Source organism: Cherax quadricarinatus, chromosome 41, assembly GCF_038502225.1.
Source record: "Cherax quadricarinatus isolate ZL_2023a chromosome 41, ASM3850222v1, whole genome shotgun sequence".
Lineage (NCBI taxonomy): Eukaryota > Metazoa > Arthropoda > Malacostraca > Decapoda > Parastacidae > Cherax > Cherax quadricarinatus.
The window spans coordinates 31,784,934-31,804,933 of NC_091332.1; the positions used below are offsets into that span (position 1 = coordinate 31,784,934).

General features: G+C 47.6%; 1 protein-coding gene across 2 annotated transcripts in view; it reads left to right on the top strand.

Annotated features, from left to right (window-relative positions):
* Nucleotides 1–20,000, top strand: part of LOC128695783 (roundabout homolog 2) — a 56,011-nt gene that overhangs the window by 34,488 nt on the left and 1,523 nt on the right. For both annotated transcript variants that reach the window (XM_053786606.2, XM_053786605.2), the window contains exons 2-4: nucleotides 15,066–15,644; nucleotides 15,874–17,403; nucleotides 18,174–20,000. The exon at nucleotides 18,174–20,000 is cut by the window's right edge and continues 1,523 nt beyond it. In XM_053786606.2, coding sequence (XP_053642581.2) covers nucleotides 15,066–15,644; nucleotides 15,874–17,403; nucleotides 18,174–19,255 — 3,191 coding nt within the window. In that variant the 3' untranslated portion in view covers nucleotides 19,256–20,000. The remainder of the gene's footprint in view (nucleotides 1–15,065; nucleotides 15,645–15,873; nucleotides 17,404–18,173) is intronic.

Consider the following 20,000-nt stretch of genomic DNA (forward strand, 5'->3'; position numbering starts at 1 on the left):
AGAGATTATGTATACAACATAAATTAAAAATAAAGTATAAATATGAAAACAATATATCAGTGTTCATCCTTCATTGTAAATTAGTTCGTAGCGTTTGATCCAGTTACTGTTTCCAGGCCTGGAATGTTTGATTATATCTTCTCTGGAAAGAGTGTTCGGTATTTTCTTCCCATTATTTCGTTTAGCTTTAAGAGAAGCAGTTCCTAACATTTGTGATTCATCTTCAGCTGCCATACGTGTTTCTTAATTTGTCCTAGTATCTCAAAATATCAGTCACTGAGTCCTTCATCGGCCTGGATTCCAGGGTTGTTAGGCAAACTTCATCACCAGGGTTCATCCGCTACCAGTAGCGTCTGGAAAGTTAGATCCTCTCTAGTTTCAGTATATATTACATCAGGCGCAAGCTTCATGATGTCACCACACATGTATCTGACGCAAGCTTCATGATGTCACCACACATGTATCTGATGCAAGCTTCATGATGTCACCACACATGTATCTGACGCAAGCTTCATGATGTCACCACATGCATCAGACGCAGGCTTCACGATGTCACCACACATGCGTCAGACGTAGGCTTCATGATGTCACCACACATGTATAAGACGCAGGCTTCATGATGTCACCACACATGTTGTATCAGATGCATGCTTCATGATGTCACCACACATGTTTGATCAGACGCAGGCTTCATGATGTCACCATACATGTTTGATCAGGCGCAGGCTTCATGATGTCACCACACATTGTATCAGACGAAGACTTCATGATGTCACCACACATGTTTTATCAGACAGACTTCATGCTGTCCCCACACATGTATGATTAGACACGGACTTGATGACGCCGCCACATTTGTTTGATCAGATGCCCACTTTTCCAGATATTCCTGTTACACATTTATTTGTGGACTAATACACTTGTCGGAGGTTTTTGCAAACTGTGTGTGCACTAAGTATGCGGTTTATCTCCCAGTGCACGTAAGACCGTGTTGTAATTGTTGTGCAAGTGAGAGAGGCTTGAGCATCCAGCTATAAACCCATGATGCCCTGGGTCCATGATGCCCTGGGTCCATGATGCCCTGGGTCCATGATGCCCTGCGTCCATGATGCCCTGGATCCATGTCCTGGGTCCATAATGCCGTGGGTCCATGATGTCCTGGGTCCATGATGCCCTTGGTCCATGATGTCCTGGGTCCATGATGTCCTGGGTCCATGATGTCCTGGGTCCATGATGTCCTGGCTCCATGATGTCCTGGCTCCATGATGCTCTGGGTCCATGATGTCCTGGGTCCATGATGTCCTGGGTCCATGATGCCCTGGCTCCATGATGCCCTGGCTCCATGATGTCCTGGCTCCATGATGCCCTGGCTCCATGATGCCCTGGCTCCATGATGCCCTGGCTCCATGATGCCCTGGCTCCATGATGCCCTGACTCCATGATGCCCTGGCTCCATGATGCCTTGGCTCCATGATGTCCTGGGTCCATGATGTCCTGGGTCCATGATGCCCTTGGTCCATGATGCCCTGGGTCCATGATGCCCTGGGTCCATGATGTCCTGGGTCCATGATGCCCTGGGTCCATGATGTCCTGGGTCCATGATGCCCTGGGTCCATGATGCCCTGGCTCCATGATGCCCTGGCTCCATGATGGCCTGGCTCCATGATGCCCTGGCTCCATGATGCCCTGGCTCCATGATGCCCTGGCTCCATGATGTCCTGGGTCCATGATGTCCTGGGTCCATGATGTCCTGGGTCCATGATGCCCTGGGTCCATGATGCCCTGGCTCCATGATGCCCTGGCTCCATGATGCCCTGGCTCCATGATGCCCTGGGTCCATGATGCCCTGGGTCCATGATGCCCTGGCTCCATGATGTCCTGGGTCCATGATGTCCTGGGTCCATGATGTCCTGGGTCCATGATGCCCTGGGTCCATGATGCCCTGGGTCCATGATGCCCTGGCTCCATGATGCCCTGGCTCCATGATGCCCTGGCTCCATGATGTCCTGGGTCCATGATGTCCTGGGTCCATGATGTCCTGGGTCCATGATGCCCTGGCTCCATGATGCCCTGGCTCCATGATGTCCTGGGTCCATGATGTCCTGGGTCCATGATGTCCTGGGTCCATGATGCCCTGGGTCCATGATGCCCTGGCTCCATGATGCCCTGGCTCCATGATGCCCTGGCTCCATGATGCCCTGGGTCCATGATGTCCTGGGTCCATGATGTCCTGCGTCCATGATGTCCTGGGTCCATGATGCCCTGGGTCCATGATGCCCTGGGTCCATGATGCCCTGGCTCCATGATGCCCTGGCTCCATGATGCCCTGGGTCCATGATGTCCTGGGTCCATGATGTCCTGGGTCCATGATGTCCTGGGTCCATGATGCCCTGGCTCCATGATGCCCTGGCTCCATGATGTCCTGGGTCCATGATGTCCTGGGTCCATGATGCCCTGGGTCCATGATGCCCTGGCTCCATGATGCCCTGGCTCCATGATGCCCTGGCTCCATGATGTCCTGGGTCCATGATGTCCTGGGTCCATGATGTCCTGGGTCCATGATGCCCTGGGTCCATGATGCCCTGGGTCCATGATGCCCTGGGTCCATGAAGTCCTGGGTCCATGATGCCCTGGGTCCATGATGTCCTGGGTCCATGATGCCCTGGGTCCATGATGCCCTGGGTCCATGATGCCCTGGCTCCATGATGCCCTGGCTCCATGATGCCCTGGCTCCATGATGCCCTGACTCCATGATGCCCTGGCTCCATGATGCCCTGGCTCCATGATGTCCTGGGTCCATGATGTCCTGGGTCCATGATGTCCTGGGTCCATGATGCCCTGGGTCCATGATGCCCTGGCTCCATGATGCCCTGGGTCCATGATGCCCTGGGTCCATGATGCCCTGGGTCCATGATGCCCTGGGTCCATGATGCCCTGGCTCCATGATGCCCTGGCTCCATGATGCCCTGGCTCCATGATGCCCTGGGTCCATGATGCCCTGGCTCCATGATGCCCTGGCTCCATGATGCCCTGGCTCCATGATGCCCTGACTCCATGATGCCCTGGCTCCATGATGCCCTGGCTCCATGATGTCCTGGGTCCATGATGTCCTGGGTCCATGATGTCCTGGGTCCATGATGCCCTGGGTCCATGATGCCCTGGGTCCATGATGCCCTGGCTCCATGATGCCCTGGGTCCATGATGCCCTGGGTCCATGATGCCCTGGGTCCATGATGCCCTGGCTCCATGATGCCCTGGCTCCATGATGCCCTGGGTCCATGATGCCCTGGGTCCATGATGCCCTGGGTCCATGATGCCCTGGGTCCATGATGCCCTGGGTTGCAGAAGTGTCGTGAATCAATGCAATTACTGACTTTGTTCATTATAGCTCTTTCAATTTATTTAAGACCGTAGTATTTTCAGTTACTTTGCTGTCATCTACGTGGAGTGAAGCTTTGTCTGTTGTTTTTAATTACAGTCGGATGACTCCTGTGTCCAAACTCAATCTCAGTAGAATATTTGAGGCACTGTATAAGGATTTTTTGTAACTCTTAATTAATTTAAAGTTCTGTGATTCTGGACCTGGGACAGTGTTTGCGGACGCTGTTAATGGAGTCTTTGAGTCAAATTGAGTCTTGATCATACAGACTGTGAAAATGACTTGGGAGTCATGGTAAGCAGAAATCTATAGCCAAGACAGCAGTGCCTAAGTGTGCGCAATAAGACTAACAGATTACTAGGATTTATTTCAGGAAGTATAAGTAACAGAAGTCCAAAAGCTATTTTACAGCTCTATATATCACTAGTGAAGCCTAACTTGGATTATGCTGCTCAGTTTTGGTCTCCTTACTACAAGATGGATATAGATATATTGGAGAACATACAGAGGAGAATGACAACAATGATTTACTGTATAAGGAATCTCCCGTATGAAGATAGACTTAGAGCCTTGAATCTTCACTCTCTGGAGAGACGTAGAATGAGGGGAGATATCATTGAAGTGTATAAGTGGATGACGGGCATAAACAAGGGAGATATTAATAAAGTACTGAGGGTGTCGAACCAGGAAAGAATCAGAAATAACGGATTTGAGTTGGATAAATTTAGATTTAGAAAGGACATAGGTAAGTACTGGTTTTCGAACAGAGTTGTGGATGCGTGGAACAATCTTCCGAGTAGGGTGATGGAGGCTAGGACCTTGGGTAGCTTCAAAAAGAGATTGGACAGACATAGCTCCCGTCACTGACCTTCAGTTTATAGGACGCAGGCTGGGTTTTGGAGACATTTTATGGAAAAAATGCGTCTAATAAGCCACGAAATACGGTAATAAATTCATGAAGTAAAGAAAATTATGCATGAAGAATTGAACTAGATTAAAGTATCAGCGGAATATCCATTTACCAGTTGTCTACCTGTGCTTCGGTCTCGGACCACCTTTGTGTTGATGCTTCGGTCTCGGACCACCTTTGTGTTGATGCTCGGTCTCGGAGCACCTTTGTGTTGATGCTTCGGTCTCGGACCACCTTTGTGTTGATGCTTCGGTCTCGGACCACCTTTGTGTTGATGCTTCGGTCTCGGACCACCTTTGTGTTGATGCTTCGGTCTCGGACCACCTTTGTGTTGATGCTTCGGTCTCGGACCACCTTTGTGTTGATGCCTCGGTCTCGGACCACCTCTGTGTTGATGCCTCGGTCTCGGACCACCTTTGTGTTGATGCTCGGTCTCGGACCACCTTTGTGTTGATGCTCGGTCTCGGACCACCTTTGTGTTGATGCTTCGGTCTCGGACCACCTTTGTGTTGATGCCTCGGTTTTGGACCACCTCTCTGTGTTGATGCCTCGGTCTCGGACCACCTCTGTGTGTTGATGCCTCGGTCTCGGACCACCTTTGTGTTGATGCTTCGGTCTCGGACCACCTTTGTGTTGATGCTCGGTCTCGGACCACCTTTGTGTTGATGCCTCGGTCTCGGACCACCTTTGTGTTGATGCTCGGTCTCGGACCACCTTTGTGTTGATGCTCGGTCTCGGACCACCTTTGTGTTGATGCCTCGGTCTCGGACCACCTTTGTGTTGATGCCTCGGTCTCGGACCACCTTTGTGTTGATGCCTCGGTTTTGGACCACCTCTCTGTGTTGATGCCTCGGTCTCGGACCACCTCTGTGTGTTGATGCCTCGGTCTCGGACCACCTCTGTGTGTTGATGCCTCGGTCTCGGACCACCTCTGTGTTGATGCCTCGGTCTCGGACCACCTCTGTGTGTTGATGCCTCGGTCTCGGACCACCTCTGTGTGTTGATGCTTCGGTCTCGGACCACCTCTGTGTTGATGCCTCGGTCTCGGACCACTTCTCTGTGTTAATAACTTGGTTATTCATTTAGCTGGAGTTTGTGACATGTACTACAGAAGACACTTAAGTATAATAAATTATGTTTGAATTTTCTTGTTGCTGTTCCAGAATTTTAACGAGATTATTTTACACAGTCAACAGCGTCCCTCACTTTATAAGTTATTTCAGTGGGTCAGTTTGGAGTTATTACCTCATGTATTTTCCAGGAGAATATATTCGTGTACCCTTTTCTCCTGAACTACATTGAACTGAAGGATGAATAGGTGTGGGAACCACAGTCTGGCTGATCAGGAAAATATTGTAACAGTTTGTCATTGGTCCATTAATGTTAAGTGACTGTACCTTTGTTATTCATTGGTCCATTAATGTTAAGTGACTGTACCTTTGTTATTCATTTGGACAACTTTCGCTACACATTCTAATTAGAAGTTATTTCAGTATGCAAATTCGAAATCAGTGTTTTTAATGTTTTTTAGGTGAGAGATTTAGAAAAAAAAAATTTTCTTGCACTTTAGGAAGAACAGTTTATGAGACTTCTAAATTATGCTTGAGATGTTTGCTGTTATAACGAATTGCTTCAGGAAATTAAAGTTGTCTTTAATTTCTCCTATGGCATTAATTTTGTCTGTCTTAAATGGGGCAGTCAGTGCATAGTGATTTTCCTGTCCAGAACACAATTGCCTTGAAGATTATTGTCTTCGACTTGGCAGCTCTTGTATTGAAGGTTGTACTATCCTAGCAGCTGTGATATTACTGTGTTGTTTGTTACCTAGCTTGTACTATCCTAGCAGCTGTGATATTACTGTGTTGTTTGTTACCTAGCTTGTACTAGCCTAGCAGCTGTGACATAACATTACTGTGTTCTTTGTTACCAAACTTGTACTATCCTAGCAGCTGTGATAGTAACACTATTGTGTTCTGTTATTCGGCATATTCTCTCCTTGCAACTGTTACAGTAACACAATTGTGTTTCTTAAGAGTTAAAATCTTTCGATTCTCTCTCTCTCTCTCTCTCTCTCTCTCTCTCTCTCTCTCTCTCTCTCTCTCTCTCTCTCTCTCTCTCTCTCTCTCTCTCTCTCTCTCTCTTTGTACATCGTTCCACGTGCCATTGTATCTCAACTTTTCTCTTTCTCTCTCACTTGTCTCCCTCTCCACCCCTCTGTCTCTTAACCCGCATATTTCTTCACATGTTAATCTTCCCACCCGTCAACCACACCTGTTTACCACACCTGTCTACCACACCTGTCTAATTCATCTGTTCATATCTTTGTCTAATTAGCTGTCAATCTAACCACAAGTTTTTTCTCTCTTCCTACATGTCTCTCTCTCTCTCTCTCTCTCTCTCTCCCTTTGTCTCTCCATACCTGTATTTCTTTCTGCCTGTGTCTCCATCTCTACATATATTTGTGTGTCTTGTCTATGTATGCATGTCAGTTCATCTCTTTCACAGTGTGTTGTATGTCTCTTCACCTGCGTGTCATCTCTTTCTACATGTATTCGTGTCTCCATATTTCTAAACGTTTATGCTCGACTCTCCACTTACCTATGTATGTCTTTCCACCTATTAATTTCAGCTAGTATCTGTCTCATTATCATTATTTATTAATTAATTCCTATTCTGAGCCTGGACCATGGCCGGGCTCCGAGAGTAGAGAAACTCTGGAAACTCTTCAAAGGTATACCAGTTAACCTGCGATCACACCCAGACTTTCATTTATACTACTGAAAATAAAGAGAATGAAGGTGGATACTAGTAATACTTGGTAAACAAGAGGTTGAGTAACAAGTGTAATGGTTACTAACAGGAAGGGTTAAGTTACATGTGAGGTTGGTTAACAGAAGACTAATCTAACAGAGTGGTTTAACAGAGACTGGTGTAGATGGTGTAGTTTAACAGAGGTTGGGTAAACAGAGGAATTGGTTCAGTGATGAGGTTGGGTAAACAGAGGAATTGGTTCAGTGATGAGGTTGGGTAAACAGAGGAATTGGTTCAGTGATGAGGTTGGGCACAAAAGAATGGTTGGGTGTATAAAGTTTTGTTAAACGCAGTCGATGGGCAAACAGAGAAATTGGTTAAAAGTTTGGTTAAACAGAGAAAATATTAACCAGGAAAGTTGGATACACAGTGAGGTTGGATACATAGTGGGGCCTGTTAAACAGATAGGTTGGTAAACAGAGGGTTAACGGAAACGTTTGTTAAACAGATTGGCTAAACAGTAGACTTAGATTTTTACCGTTGAAACGGGCTAGTTTATTGTGCACCCCATTTCCATCCTATGGAATATAGCTCAAAATGTCTAAGGTTTAGCGCTTCTTTTTGCTTATAATAATAATAATAATAATAATAATAATAATAATAATAATCAAAAGGCCTAGAAACTAGGCCCCCTAACGTCCTGGATTTATATCTACGTTTCACTCATCTGTTGGAAGCACCTTTAGGAAATTTCCTTAATATATCTCGTATCTTACTTTTTTAATAATATATCTTGACATGTCACATCGGTTATTAGACTGTCTATCTCTATATTCCTCTATATGTGGACAACTAAGTGCATAGTGTTGAAGATAATGACCATAGAACTGGCCACATTCTTTCCAGTTTGTCTGCCAAACTGTCAGAGGTACTGGTAATCAAGCACAAGCCTGGTTACTGCAACATAAGCCTGGCTACTGCAACATAAGCCTGGCTACTGCAACATAAGCCTGGTTACTGCAACATAAGCCTGGCTACTGCAACATAAGCCTGGCTACTGCAACATAAGCCTGGCTACTGCAACATAAGCCTGGCTACTGCAACATAAGCCTGGCTACTGCAACATAAGCCTGGCTACTGCAACATAAGCCTGGCTACTGCAACATAAGTCAGTTTCTTTACATCGCAATTTGCTCCATAAAGGTACTTATCTATGTTCATGTTATCATTATGTGAGTCAGTAACCTTCAGTGATGACACAGACTCAGAAACAATCACAGTCAAGCTCAGTATCATAAGTTAACTTTAGCACCATTAGGATGGCAAATAATTCAGTTTTCAGTGTAGTCGTTCAGTTGTTAATTCTTATGCCTAACTCAACTCCTATAGTTCTTATCTAGGAAGGTGCAAACAAAAGTAGGTGCAGCCCTGCCAGTAGACTCCTGCTGGAGGTGGCAACGAGTAGGTGCAGCCCTGCCAGTAGACTCCTGCTGGAGGTGGTAACAAGAGTAGGTGCAGCCCTGCCAGTAGACTCCTGCTGGAGGTGGCAACAAGAGTAGGTGCAGCCCTGCCAGTAGACTCCTGCTGGAGGTGGCAACAAGAGCAGATGCAGCCCTGCCAGTAGACTCCTGCTGGAGGTGGCAACAAGAGTAGGTGCAGCCCTGCCAGTAGACTCCTGCTGGAGGTGGCAACAAGAGTAGGTGCAGCCCTGCCAGTAGACTCCTGCTGGAGGTGGCAACCAGAGCAGATGCAGCCCTGCCAGTAGACTCCTGCTGGAGGTGGCAACAAGAGTAGGTGCAGCCCTGCCAGTAGACTCCTCCTGGGGGTGGCAACAAGAGTAGGTGCAGCCCTACCAGTAGACTCCTGCTGGAGGTGGCAACAAGAGTAGGTGCAGCCCTGCCAGTAGACTCCTGCTGGAGGTGGCAACCAGAGCAGATGCAACCCTGCCAGTAGACTCCTGCTGGAGGTGGCAACAAGAGTAGGTGCAGCCCTGCTAGTAGACTCCTGCTGGAGGTGGCAACAAGAGCAGATGCAGCCCTGCCAGTAGACTCCTGCTGGAGGTGGCAACAAGAGTAGGTGCAGCCCTGCCAGTGGACTCCTGCTGAAGGTGGCAACAAGAGCAGATGCAGCCCTGCCAGTAGACTCCTGCTGGAGGTGGCAACAAGAGCAGATGCAGCCCTGCCAGTAGACTCCTGCTGGAGGTGGCAACCAGAGCAGATGCAACCCTTCCAGTAGACTCCTGCTGGAGGTGGCAACAAGAGCAGATGCAGCCCTGCCAGTAGACTCCTGCTGGAGGTGGCAACAAGAGCAGATGCAGCCCTGCCAGTAGACTCCTGCTGGAGGTGGCAACAAGAGTAGGTGCAGCCCTGCCAGTAGACTCCTCCTGGGGGTGGCAACAAGAGTAGGTGCAGCCCTACCAGTAGACTCCTGCTGGAGGTGGCAACAAGAGTAGGTGCAGCCCTGCCAGTAGACTCCTGCTGGAAGTGTCAACCAGAGCAGATGCAACCCTGCCAGTAGACTCCTGCTGGAGGTGGCAACAAGAGTAGGTGCAGCCCTGCTAGTAGACTCCTGCTGGAGGTGGCAACAAGAGCAGATGCAGCCCTGCCAGTAGACTCCTGCTGGAGGTGGCAACAAGAGTAGGTGCAGCCCTGCCAGTGGACTCCTGCTGAAGGTGGCAACAAGAGCAGATGCAGCCCTGCCAGTAGACTCCTGCTGGAGGTGGCAACAAGAGCAGATGCAGCCCTGCCAGTAGACTCCTGCTGGAGGTGGCAACCAGAGCAGATGCAACCCTTCCAGTAGACTCCTGCTGGAGGTGGCAACAAGAGCAGATGCAGCCCTGCCAGTAGACTCCTGCTGGAGGTGGCAACAAGAGCAGATGCAGCCCTGCCAGTAGACTCCTGCTGGAGGTGGCAACAAGAGCAGATGCAGCCCTGCCAGTAGACTCCTGCTGGAGGTGGCAACAAGAACAGATGCAGCCCTGCCAGTAGACTCCTGCTTAGATCCATCAATGTATATAACTTGTGATAAATTATTACTACTAGTTTAGAAATCTGCAAGTGATTGAAGGAAGTTATTACTGGTGATGAGGTTCTCGGGAGGGGCTGCAGGTATGCGATATTAAATGGCCACATCTTCCACGGAGGAGTGAAATGTTCTTGTCTAGAGTTAGGTAAACACGTCTATTTAATACACTTCCTCTTTTGATTAATTTATCACAGATATAAAATGTTTATGTTGGTTTCTGCTAGGAACTCCATCTTGAGGAAGTGATAATGGTCTGCAGATGATCTTAACACTTGACTGGCCTCAGGAAGACCGATTTGATCCCCCCAAAAATCTTAATAGTGAACAAACTAAAAGTGGAGAAAACTGCATTGTCACCAGTGTGCTCTCTGTACTTCTCTGAACACTCATGTGTCGTGATATGATGTATCTTATCTGAATGTCAACTGGGTGAGAAGTGATGACCGACCTTACTTGTGTGTCACCTTGGTGTTACCTTGGTGTCACCTTGGTGTCACCTTGGTGTTACCTTGGTGTTACCTTGGTGTCACCTTGGTGTCACCTTGGTGTCACCTTGGTGTCACCTTGGTGTCACCTTGGTGTCACCTTGGTGTCACCTTGGTGTCACCTTGGTGTTACCTTGGTGTCACCTTGGTGTCACCTTGGTGTCACCTTGGTGTCACCTTGGTGTCACCTTGGTGTCACCTTGGTGTTACCTTGGTGTCACCTTTTTGTCACCTTGGTGTTACCTTGGTGTCACCTTGGTGTCACCTTGGTGTCACCTTGGTGTCACCTTGGAGTCACCTTGGTGTCACCTTGGTGTCACCTAGGTGTCACCTTGGTGTCACCTTGGTGTTACCTTGGTGTTACCTTGGTGTTACCTTGGTGTTACCTTGGTGTTACCTTGGTGTCACCTTGGTGTCACCTTGGTGTCACCTTGGTGTTACCTTGGTGTTACCTTGGTGTTACCTTGGTGTCACCTTGGTGTTGTCTTGGTGTTGTCTTGGTGTTGTCTTGGTGTTACCTTGGTGTTACTTTTCTGTCACCTTGGTGTCACCTTGGTGTCACCTTGGTGTCACCTTGGTGTCACCTTGGTGTCACCTTTGTGTCACCTTGGTGTTACCTTGGTGTCACCTTGGTGTCACCTTGATGTCACCTTGGTGTTACCTTGGTGTCACCTTGGTGTCACCTTGGTGTCACCTTGGTGTCACCTTGGTGTCAGAAGACCAGCCTCGCCTTGGTGTTACTTAGGGTGTCACCTGAGTATTATATGACCTACATTTCCTGAGTCATTGGATGACCTACCTCACCTCCGTGTCATTAAGGTCCTGTATGGGTGTAAAAACATGTGGAGGAAGAGGTTTGCCAGAAAGATCGAGGTTGGAATAAGGGAGAGGGTTGCCAGAAAGATCGAGGTTGGAATAATGGAGAGGGTTGCCAGAAAGATCGAGGTTGGAATAAGGGAGAGGGTTGCCAGAAAGATCGAGGTTGGAATAAGGGAGAGGTTTGCCAGAAAGATCGAGGTTGGAATAAGGGAGAGGGTTGCCAGAAAGATCGAGGTTGGAATAAGGGAGAGGGTTGCCAGAAAGATCGAGGTTGGAATAAGGGAGAGGGTTGCCAGAAAGATCGAGGTTGGAATAAGGGAGAGGGTTGCCAGAAAGATCGAGGTTGGAATAAGGGAGAGGGTTGCCAGAAAGATCGAGGTTGGAATAATGGAGAGGGTTGCCAGAAAGATCGAGGTTGGAATAAGGGAGAGGGTTGCCAGAAAGATCGAGGTTGGAATAAGGGAGAGGTTTGCCAGAAAGATCGAGGTTGGAATAAGGGAGAGGGTTGCCAGAAAGATCGAGGTTGGAATAAGGGAGAGGGTTGCCAGAAAGATCGAGGTTGGAATAAGGGAGAGGGTTGCCAGAAAGATCGAGGTTGGAATAAGGGAGAGGGTTGCCAGAAAGATCGAGGTTGGAATAAGGGAGAGGGTTGCCAGAAAGATCGAGGTTGGAATAAGGGAGAGGTTTGCCAGAAAGATCGAGGTTGGAATAAGGGAGAGGGTTGCCAGAAAGATCGAGGTTGGAATAAGGGAGAGGGTTGCCAGAAAGATCGAGGTTGGAATAAGGGAGAGGGTTGCCAGAAAGATCGAGGTTGGAATAAGGGAGAGGGTTGCCAGAAAGATCGAGGTTGGAATAATGGAGAGGGTTGCCAGAAAGATCGAGGTTGGAATAAGGGAGAGGGTTGCCAGAAAGATCGAGGTTGGAATAAGGGAGAGGGTTGCCAGAAAGATCGAGGTTGGAATAAGGGAGAGGGTTGCCAGAAAGATCGAGGTTGGAATAAGGGAGAGGGTTGCCAGAAAGATCGAGGTTGGAATAAGGGAGAGGGTTGCCAGAAAGATCGAGGTTAGAATAATGGAGAGGGTTGCCAGAAAGATCGAGGTTGGAATAAGGGAGAGGGTTGCCAGAAAGATCGAGGTTGGAATAAGGGAGAGGGTTGCCAGAAAGATTGAGGTTGGAATAAGGGAGAGGGTTGCCAGAAAGATCGAGGTTGGAATAAGGGAGAGGGTTGCCAGAAAGATCGAGGTTGGAATAAGGGAGAGGGTTGCCAGAAAGATCGAGGTTGGAATAAGGGAGAGGGTTGCCAGAAAGATCGAGGTTGGAATAAGGGAGAGGGTTGCCAGAAAGATCGAGGTTGGAATAAGGGAGAGGTTTGCCAGAAAGGTCGAGGTTGGAATAAGGGAGAGGGTTGCCAGAAAGATCGAGGTTGGAATAAGGGAGAGGGTTTCCAGAGAGGTGGAAGCAGCGGGAGTAGTTTCTTTGTGCATATTTGGTAAAAACCTCTGTAGAATTTTCCTGGTTTAAATTTTGATTGCTCTCTCTTGCCCATTCTGCACTGAGAGCATTTCGAGGTTTTCCAACATCCCAGTAATGTAAGTGGCTGACTCACGAAATCGTAATGACACGATTGCAAACAAACCATACCACGGGCGGGGATAGAACCCGCGATCAGAGTGTCTCAAATTGTGGCTAGCTGGTCCAGTGGCTAACGCGACGGTCTGGAATTTTGAGACTCTCGGATCGCGGGTTCTATCCCCACCCGTGGTATGGTTTAAGTGGCTGACCGAGTTTATATGGGTATATCTAAAACTGGAGAGAGTTTCGGGGGTTAACGCCCCCGCGGCCCGGTCTGTGACCAGGCCTCACCGTGAATCAGGACCGGATCAACCAGGCTGTTACTGCTGGCCGCACGTAGACTGACGTACGAACCACAGCCCAGCTGGTCAGGTACTCACTTTAGGTGCCTGTTCAGTACCTTCTTGAAGACAGTCAGGGGTCATTGGTAATCCCCCTTACATATACTGAAAGGCAGTTGAAGAGTCTTGGGCCTCTGGCACTTATTGTGTAATCTCTTAGCGTCATCGTGGCGCCCCTGCTTTACATTGGGGGATATTACACCGCCTGCCCAGTCATTTGCTTTCACAGGGAGAGATTTTCTTGAAGGTTGTCTGTATATTATCCACGTAAGCAGTTTTGTCAGAATTAAATGTACAACAATGTTAGAGTTTCGAGGCAAAAAGTAATTTAAAGTGTATTATCAGTGACCTGGAATTTCTTGATTTAAAGGTTTTAGTTATCTAACAATTCCCTTTCCTTGTATTGAGTCGGGAACTGAGCTCTTCACATAATTCCTGGTTATTCCCTGTGAGCTTCCTTCCTTCCTTCCTTCCTCAGCTTAATTACCTGGTCCTTGACTGTTGTTTTCCTCCTGATGTGGCTGTATAACAACTCTGGGTCAGATTTGACTTTTGATGCTATGTCATTCTCGAATTGACGCTGGGCTTCTCCCCTTATCCATGCATATTCATTTCTGGCTCTTCATCTGAACTCTGTTTTCCTGGGTACCTTGCCTCCTTTTCCATACTGTAGTACACTTGGCGTTGACCTCTTTACACCTCCTGGTAAACCATGGGCTCACTCTGGTCTTCCCGTTGTTTCTGTTGCCCCTTGGTACCAACTTCACTGCCTCCCTGCACTTTGTGGTCACTCGTTACACCATATCATTTACTGTTTCCCTGTAGCTTACTAACTGCACTTCATGTAGGAATTGTCTTGTCTCGCCTCGTGGACCACTTTGATCAGCATCATGGACTATTGGTATCTTCAGCCGCATCATGTCTGCTCTTGAAGCTATGTATTAAGTATGCATCTATCACTGACTAAACCAGGTAATTCCACTTATAAACAAGATTGAAACTAAATAAATACTTCTTTACATCTCTGTGGGTCACCGCATTTTTCACCTTCCACATGTGTCCCCTTAATCTTATTCCTGTTAATTCAACCTGTTTGTCCTAACCTGTACAATCAATTTATCATAAAACTTTGTATGTAGTAATTATATTCTCTGTTATTTTCTTCTCTAAGGTCATTATGTTGAATTCCTTCAACCTCCCCTCAGAGAGCAGTCATCTCTGTTCTTGTTCTAGACTGGTTGCAAGGCTTTGAAAATTTTCAAGTTTCATCTGATGCTTGACCAGGTGTGGGTTCCATGTCATATGTAATGTTCTGAAAGATTCATTGTTCAAGTTCCTGAATGCCTATTCTGTTGGCTAATCTTATATATGCTGCTGCCATTATAAGGTTTATGTATAATTTTGGCGATGTGCTTGATGGTATATTCATCCTATATGTAGTGGCATGGCTCCTGACCCCACATCTTCGTTAGTCTCTACTGGGTCCACTCTCTCCCTGCTACAAGAGTCTCGTCGTACCTCTTCTCAAAGCCGTGTATGAATCCTGTTTCTACCACTTCACTCTTCGGTTCGCTCCATATCTTGACAACTCTACTGTTGAAGAAATACTTCCCAACATTCCTCTGACTCATCTGAGTTTTCAACTTCCGCTTGTTTATATTTCCCATCTCAGAAACACTGTCTCTATTCAACTTGTACATTCCTCTCATTATTAGGTACATCCTTCTCATCTCTAGTCTTTGTGTGTGTGTGTTCATCTTTGATATATGGTGTTGATGTTTCAGAAGGTCCTCCTGTGATCAAGGAGCACCCCAGCAGTGTGGTCGTGCGCCGCAACGACCCCGTCACCCTCAACTGTGTCTCCTCGGAGGCCACTCGCATCAGGTGGTTCCGTGAAGGAGAAGAAGTAATCACATCTACGCAGGATCCTCATTCCCACCGTATTCTCCTGCCCACTGGTTCACTTTTCTTCCTTCGTGTCACTGACACCAAGAAGGACAGTGACACTGGGAAGTACTGGTGCGTGGCTTCCAACAGCTATGGTACTACCCGCTCCAAAAATGCCACACTGACCGTGGCGACCCTAGCTTACAACTTCCAGAAACAAGCGGATCCTACAGTGAAGTCTCGTATTGGGGAGTTTGTTTCCTTACCTTGCCGGCCACCCAAGGGCAGCCCTCCACCAGAGTTGACTTGGCTGAAGGATGGCCGCCAGGTAGCCAACTCCAGCCATGTGAGTGTCACTCAAGCAGGAGACCTGGTCATCAGCCACACCATTCAGGAAGATTCTGCAACCTATGTGTGTCGCGCTCGCAATGCCGCTGGCACCCGAGAATCACCACCCACCCAACTCACTATCATGAGTAAGTGATCTGTGTTGTCTTTCAGATTTTTCCTCACTATCACTGTGAAATAAAATGTTTATAATTATTTATTTCTAACTTTTACATTATCTCTGCTTTTGTAAATCTAGTTAATATGGCTCCTGTTTTATCAGGGTATTGCTAAAGCGAAGCTAATATAAAAAAAAAATTTTTTGGCCATTATGGAGGTAATATGAGCTTGTGTTTGTGAAGCTACATATATTTTCAGTACCACCGTGGTTTGAGGAGCGGCCAACAAACGTTACTACTCCATCAGGAGTGGTAGTGGAGTTGACATGTCGGGCACAAGCATCTCCCACTCCCACAGTTACCTGGCGCCGGCTAGATGGCAAGATGCCGCTGGGACGTGCCAAAGTAGACGACAAACGACTTATATTGGAGCAGGTGGAGGCTGTAGACTCAGGTGTTTATGCATGTGAGGTTGAGAACGAGGCCGGAGTTGCTTCGGCCCAAGCCACACTCACTGTTGTCAATGCTCCTGAACTGACTCAGAGGCCACAAGACCTTCAGGTTTTAATTGGTGAAAGTGCACAGGTCTCGTGTCGCATTGAAGGTGAACCTCAGCCACTTGTGCTCTGGCGCCTTCCAGTGTTAGATAGAACAGCTCTTCTAAGCCCAGGACTGAGATGGGGTCATGCTTCTGTTTCTAATGATGGTTATACTCTAATGATAGAACATGCTACCACTGAAGACAGTGGCCCATACCACTGCTGGGGTGTGAGCAGTGGTGGTGGTGTAAGTGGCCAGGCAGAACTGATTGTAGTGCCATCTCATCCACCACCTGTAGTAGGTGTGGGTCCTGAAGACAAGACAGTTGCACCTGGCAGTACTGTATCATTCCCATGTGAAGTAGTGAGTGAGGCAGCTGAAGCCACTATCTCCTGGTGGTATCGCCAGGCCGTCCACCTTCCACCCCGTCAGTTATTCCAAGACTCTGCTGACCCCAGGATCTCTCTCCCAGAAAATGGAGCCCTCATCCTCAAGAATGTGCGCCTAGATGACCAAGGCATCTATACCTGCCACGTCACAGCAAACACTGGTACCGTGGAGCAAGCAGCAGTGCTGAGAGTTAAGCATGATGCTAATACAGTCGAAACATTGTTGTTGCCTGCACCTCCTACCAAGCCACGTCTTATGGACATGAACCAAACGGCAGTACAATTGAGCTGGCTTCCCAACTCACAAGTAAATGTAGAGGCAGGTCAGTGGTACACAGTTGAATACTGGAAACAGGGATGGGATGAATGGCGTGTGGCTGATGCTCTCATGATGCAGGAGTCATGTGTGGTTAATCACCTTACTCCTGGACACACCTATACATTCCTGGTCCGTGCTGTCAGCAGCAGAGGAGCGTCATTTCCGAGTCCCTGGTCAGATCCAGTAACCACCCGCCCTCCCCGTGACCCCAGCCTCACTCTGGATCAAGCTCGCCAGGCCCGCCGCCGCCTCTCTCGTCCCATTGTCACTCTCACTGACGCTGCCATCACTGCCCCTGACAGTGTACTGCTCACCTGGGACTTTCTGGCTTCAACAGATGAGTCTGTGGAAGGAGTGTTAGTATACTCTGTTGCCAAAGTGGACACTGTGCAAGTGGCCACTGTCCTGGGAACTTCGTCCTCCTCCCACCTCTTGCACCACCTGAGCCCCAACACTCCCTATACCTTCTTTATTGTCCCCTTCTGGCACAGCATTGAGGGAACGCCTTCCAACTCTCACTCTCTCATCACACCAGAAGATGGCAAGTTATTTTCATCTTTACTCATACATTTGTTGTAATATTACTGAGGCTACACAGGTCAGCATACCTTTGGTTCAAGGGACCTACTTAATAATTTGAATTACAAAGTTCAATACAATTGTAGGTATTAACAGTATCATTTGATTCAGATAGAAAAAATAAATTAAAATATTAATGAAATTAATAAAAACATATATTTAAAGATAAGATGCTTATTTAGTGACTATATTGACCGCCGTATTCTGACCTTAAATTGAAAATAATATAAAAGTAATTAGCTGGCTTAGTGTGACGAGTTCATGACCTTTGCTTCAGTAATATTTGACTAATATTGGTCTATCATACACTATCCATATACGTTTTTGGTGCGTCAGTAACATTAACAGTTCTTTGTTCATTTCTTCCAGCAGGAATTCCATTCCTTTGATCAGTTGAGTTTCAGTAGTTCAGTCTATTTGATAGTATATATATCTTGTTCATGTGGCTACTTTCCCTCAAGAGAAGTTCCTTGATCAAAGTGAGGGAGATTTTGATCTAAGAAATTGGACTTGTCCTTCCTTTCCGTGGATCGATCCTGAATGCCTCCCCTTTCCCCTCAGGCACTCTAACCTCTGCGGGTTAATCACTAACCCACGAATGTAATAATATATTGTATGTTTATTTATTTTCACAGACTACCTCTATATTATTAATATTTCTGCATGGGTTCGACTCCTTGACTAGTCGCAGTGCTGTTATTGATAAATACTTTCCCCTTTTCTTATTTACAGTGCCTGCATCAGCACCGAGTAACGTGCGTGTGACAGTGCATGAGGACGGCTCTGTACTTATCAAATGGTCAAGTATGAGTGCTGAGGAAGCCAGAGGACGGCTCCTAGGCTACCAGGTAATACTAAGTCACAATGGCAGCCAGACTACAGAGACAGTGATAAGTCCTTGGCTGGAGGCTCGTGGTCTTCTACCTGGCCGCCTCTATACAGTGCGTGTGGCTGCTCTAACAGGTGCAGGTCCTGGGCCCTTCAGTGATCCCATCTTACTGGATGCTGGGCCTAATGATGCCCACAGCATTCAGAGAGTAAATGCAGACAGTGAGAGTGGTAGCTCTGTAATATACGCTCCACCACAGCCGGAATGGCTGGTGTACCTGCTGATACCTCTAGTACTGCTTGTGTTCATGGTTACTTTGTTGTATGTGAGACGACTTCATAAAAAAGCGCCGTCCTCGAACACACTTCATGCCCCAACTCTCTACCAGGATCCATCTATCTACCCAGATCATAACTCCATGAGTATGTATGGTGAAAATAAATTGTGGCAAGCCTCGGAGAGTGACAAGGACTCTAGCTTGTCTTCAACACGGCTCTTGCATCAGCAAGTGAATGAGTATGCAGAGCCACGAATGAAGGGGCTTCATGATTCAATGGCAGAACCATATGCCACCACAGCATTACTAACTCCCCCGTCACCCCACCTGAACCAGGGCATTCCTTGGCAACATCACAGCAACGATTCTGGCATTCAGGTAAAGTGGGCTGCATTCCTGCCTCCTCCACCAGCCTGTCCACCGCCGCTAGACCTGGGTGATCCATCCAGTGTCAGTGACCATCAGGGGCCCCGGAAAGTATCTTCTCAAGGCTCACAATACGACAACATGGGCAGATCTGAGCAGTATGAGCGGCCATGTGATGCTGCCTCGGAACACACTTATGATGTGTACACACAGGTGACACCTGCTGACTGTCGGGATGAGTTCTCTACCTTCAAATCACTGCAGGATCACGACTGTCGGAAAGTTCACTCTGACTGTCACCTTCCACCTCCGACAGAACAACCACGAAGTAACACACACTAGAACCAATGTCTACTGAACCCGCAGAACCACCACGAGCCAGACCACACTATCACCGGTGTTATCTGGTCCAGTAAACCAACTTTCCCATCTTACGTAAGAGAGCAATAGTACAAATTTAAGCAAACTTGCGACAAAGCAACAAATGTTTGAGTCATCAGATGTACAAGTATATACGTTCCATCTCGTACTGAAAACCAACGTGTACGTGTCATGTGCTGGTACAGCAAGACCCGCTAGTAACTGTGTCATGAGGAGCTACAGCTACTAGTGCCTGTATCATGTGCTGGTACAGCGACACCTACCTGTGACATGCGAACGAAGCCGGTATCATAACACTCACACTGGTTCTTGTCATGTGAACTAATGCACCTGCCAATACAGCACACAGTCACAAGACTGCAACCAGCATTCCAGTCAATACCATCATGACCACTACCAGTTGGTGAGGAAAGGGCATAAGTTAACACCAGCCTGTGACAACAGGGCATAAGTTAACACCAGCCTGTGACAACAGGGCATAAGTTAACATCAGCTTGTGACAACAGGGCATAAGTTAACACCAGCCTGTGACAACAGGGCATAAGTTAACACCAGCCTGTGACAACGGGGCATGAGTTTACACCAGTTTATTAGGACAGAGCATGGGAACACCAGTCTGTGAGAACGGATCATGAGTTAACACCAGTCTTTTTACAAGAGTGCACAAAAGACTTAGTGAGCAGTTAAGGAACTTTAGAACCACAAC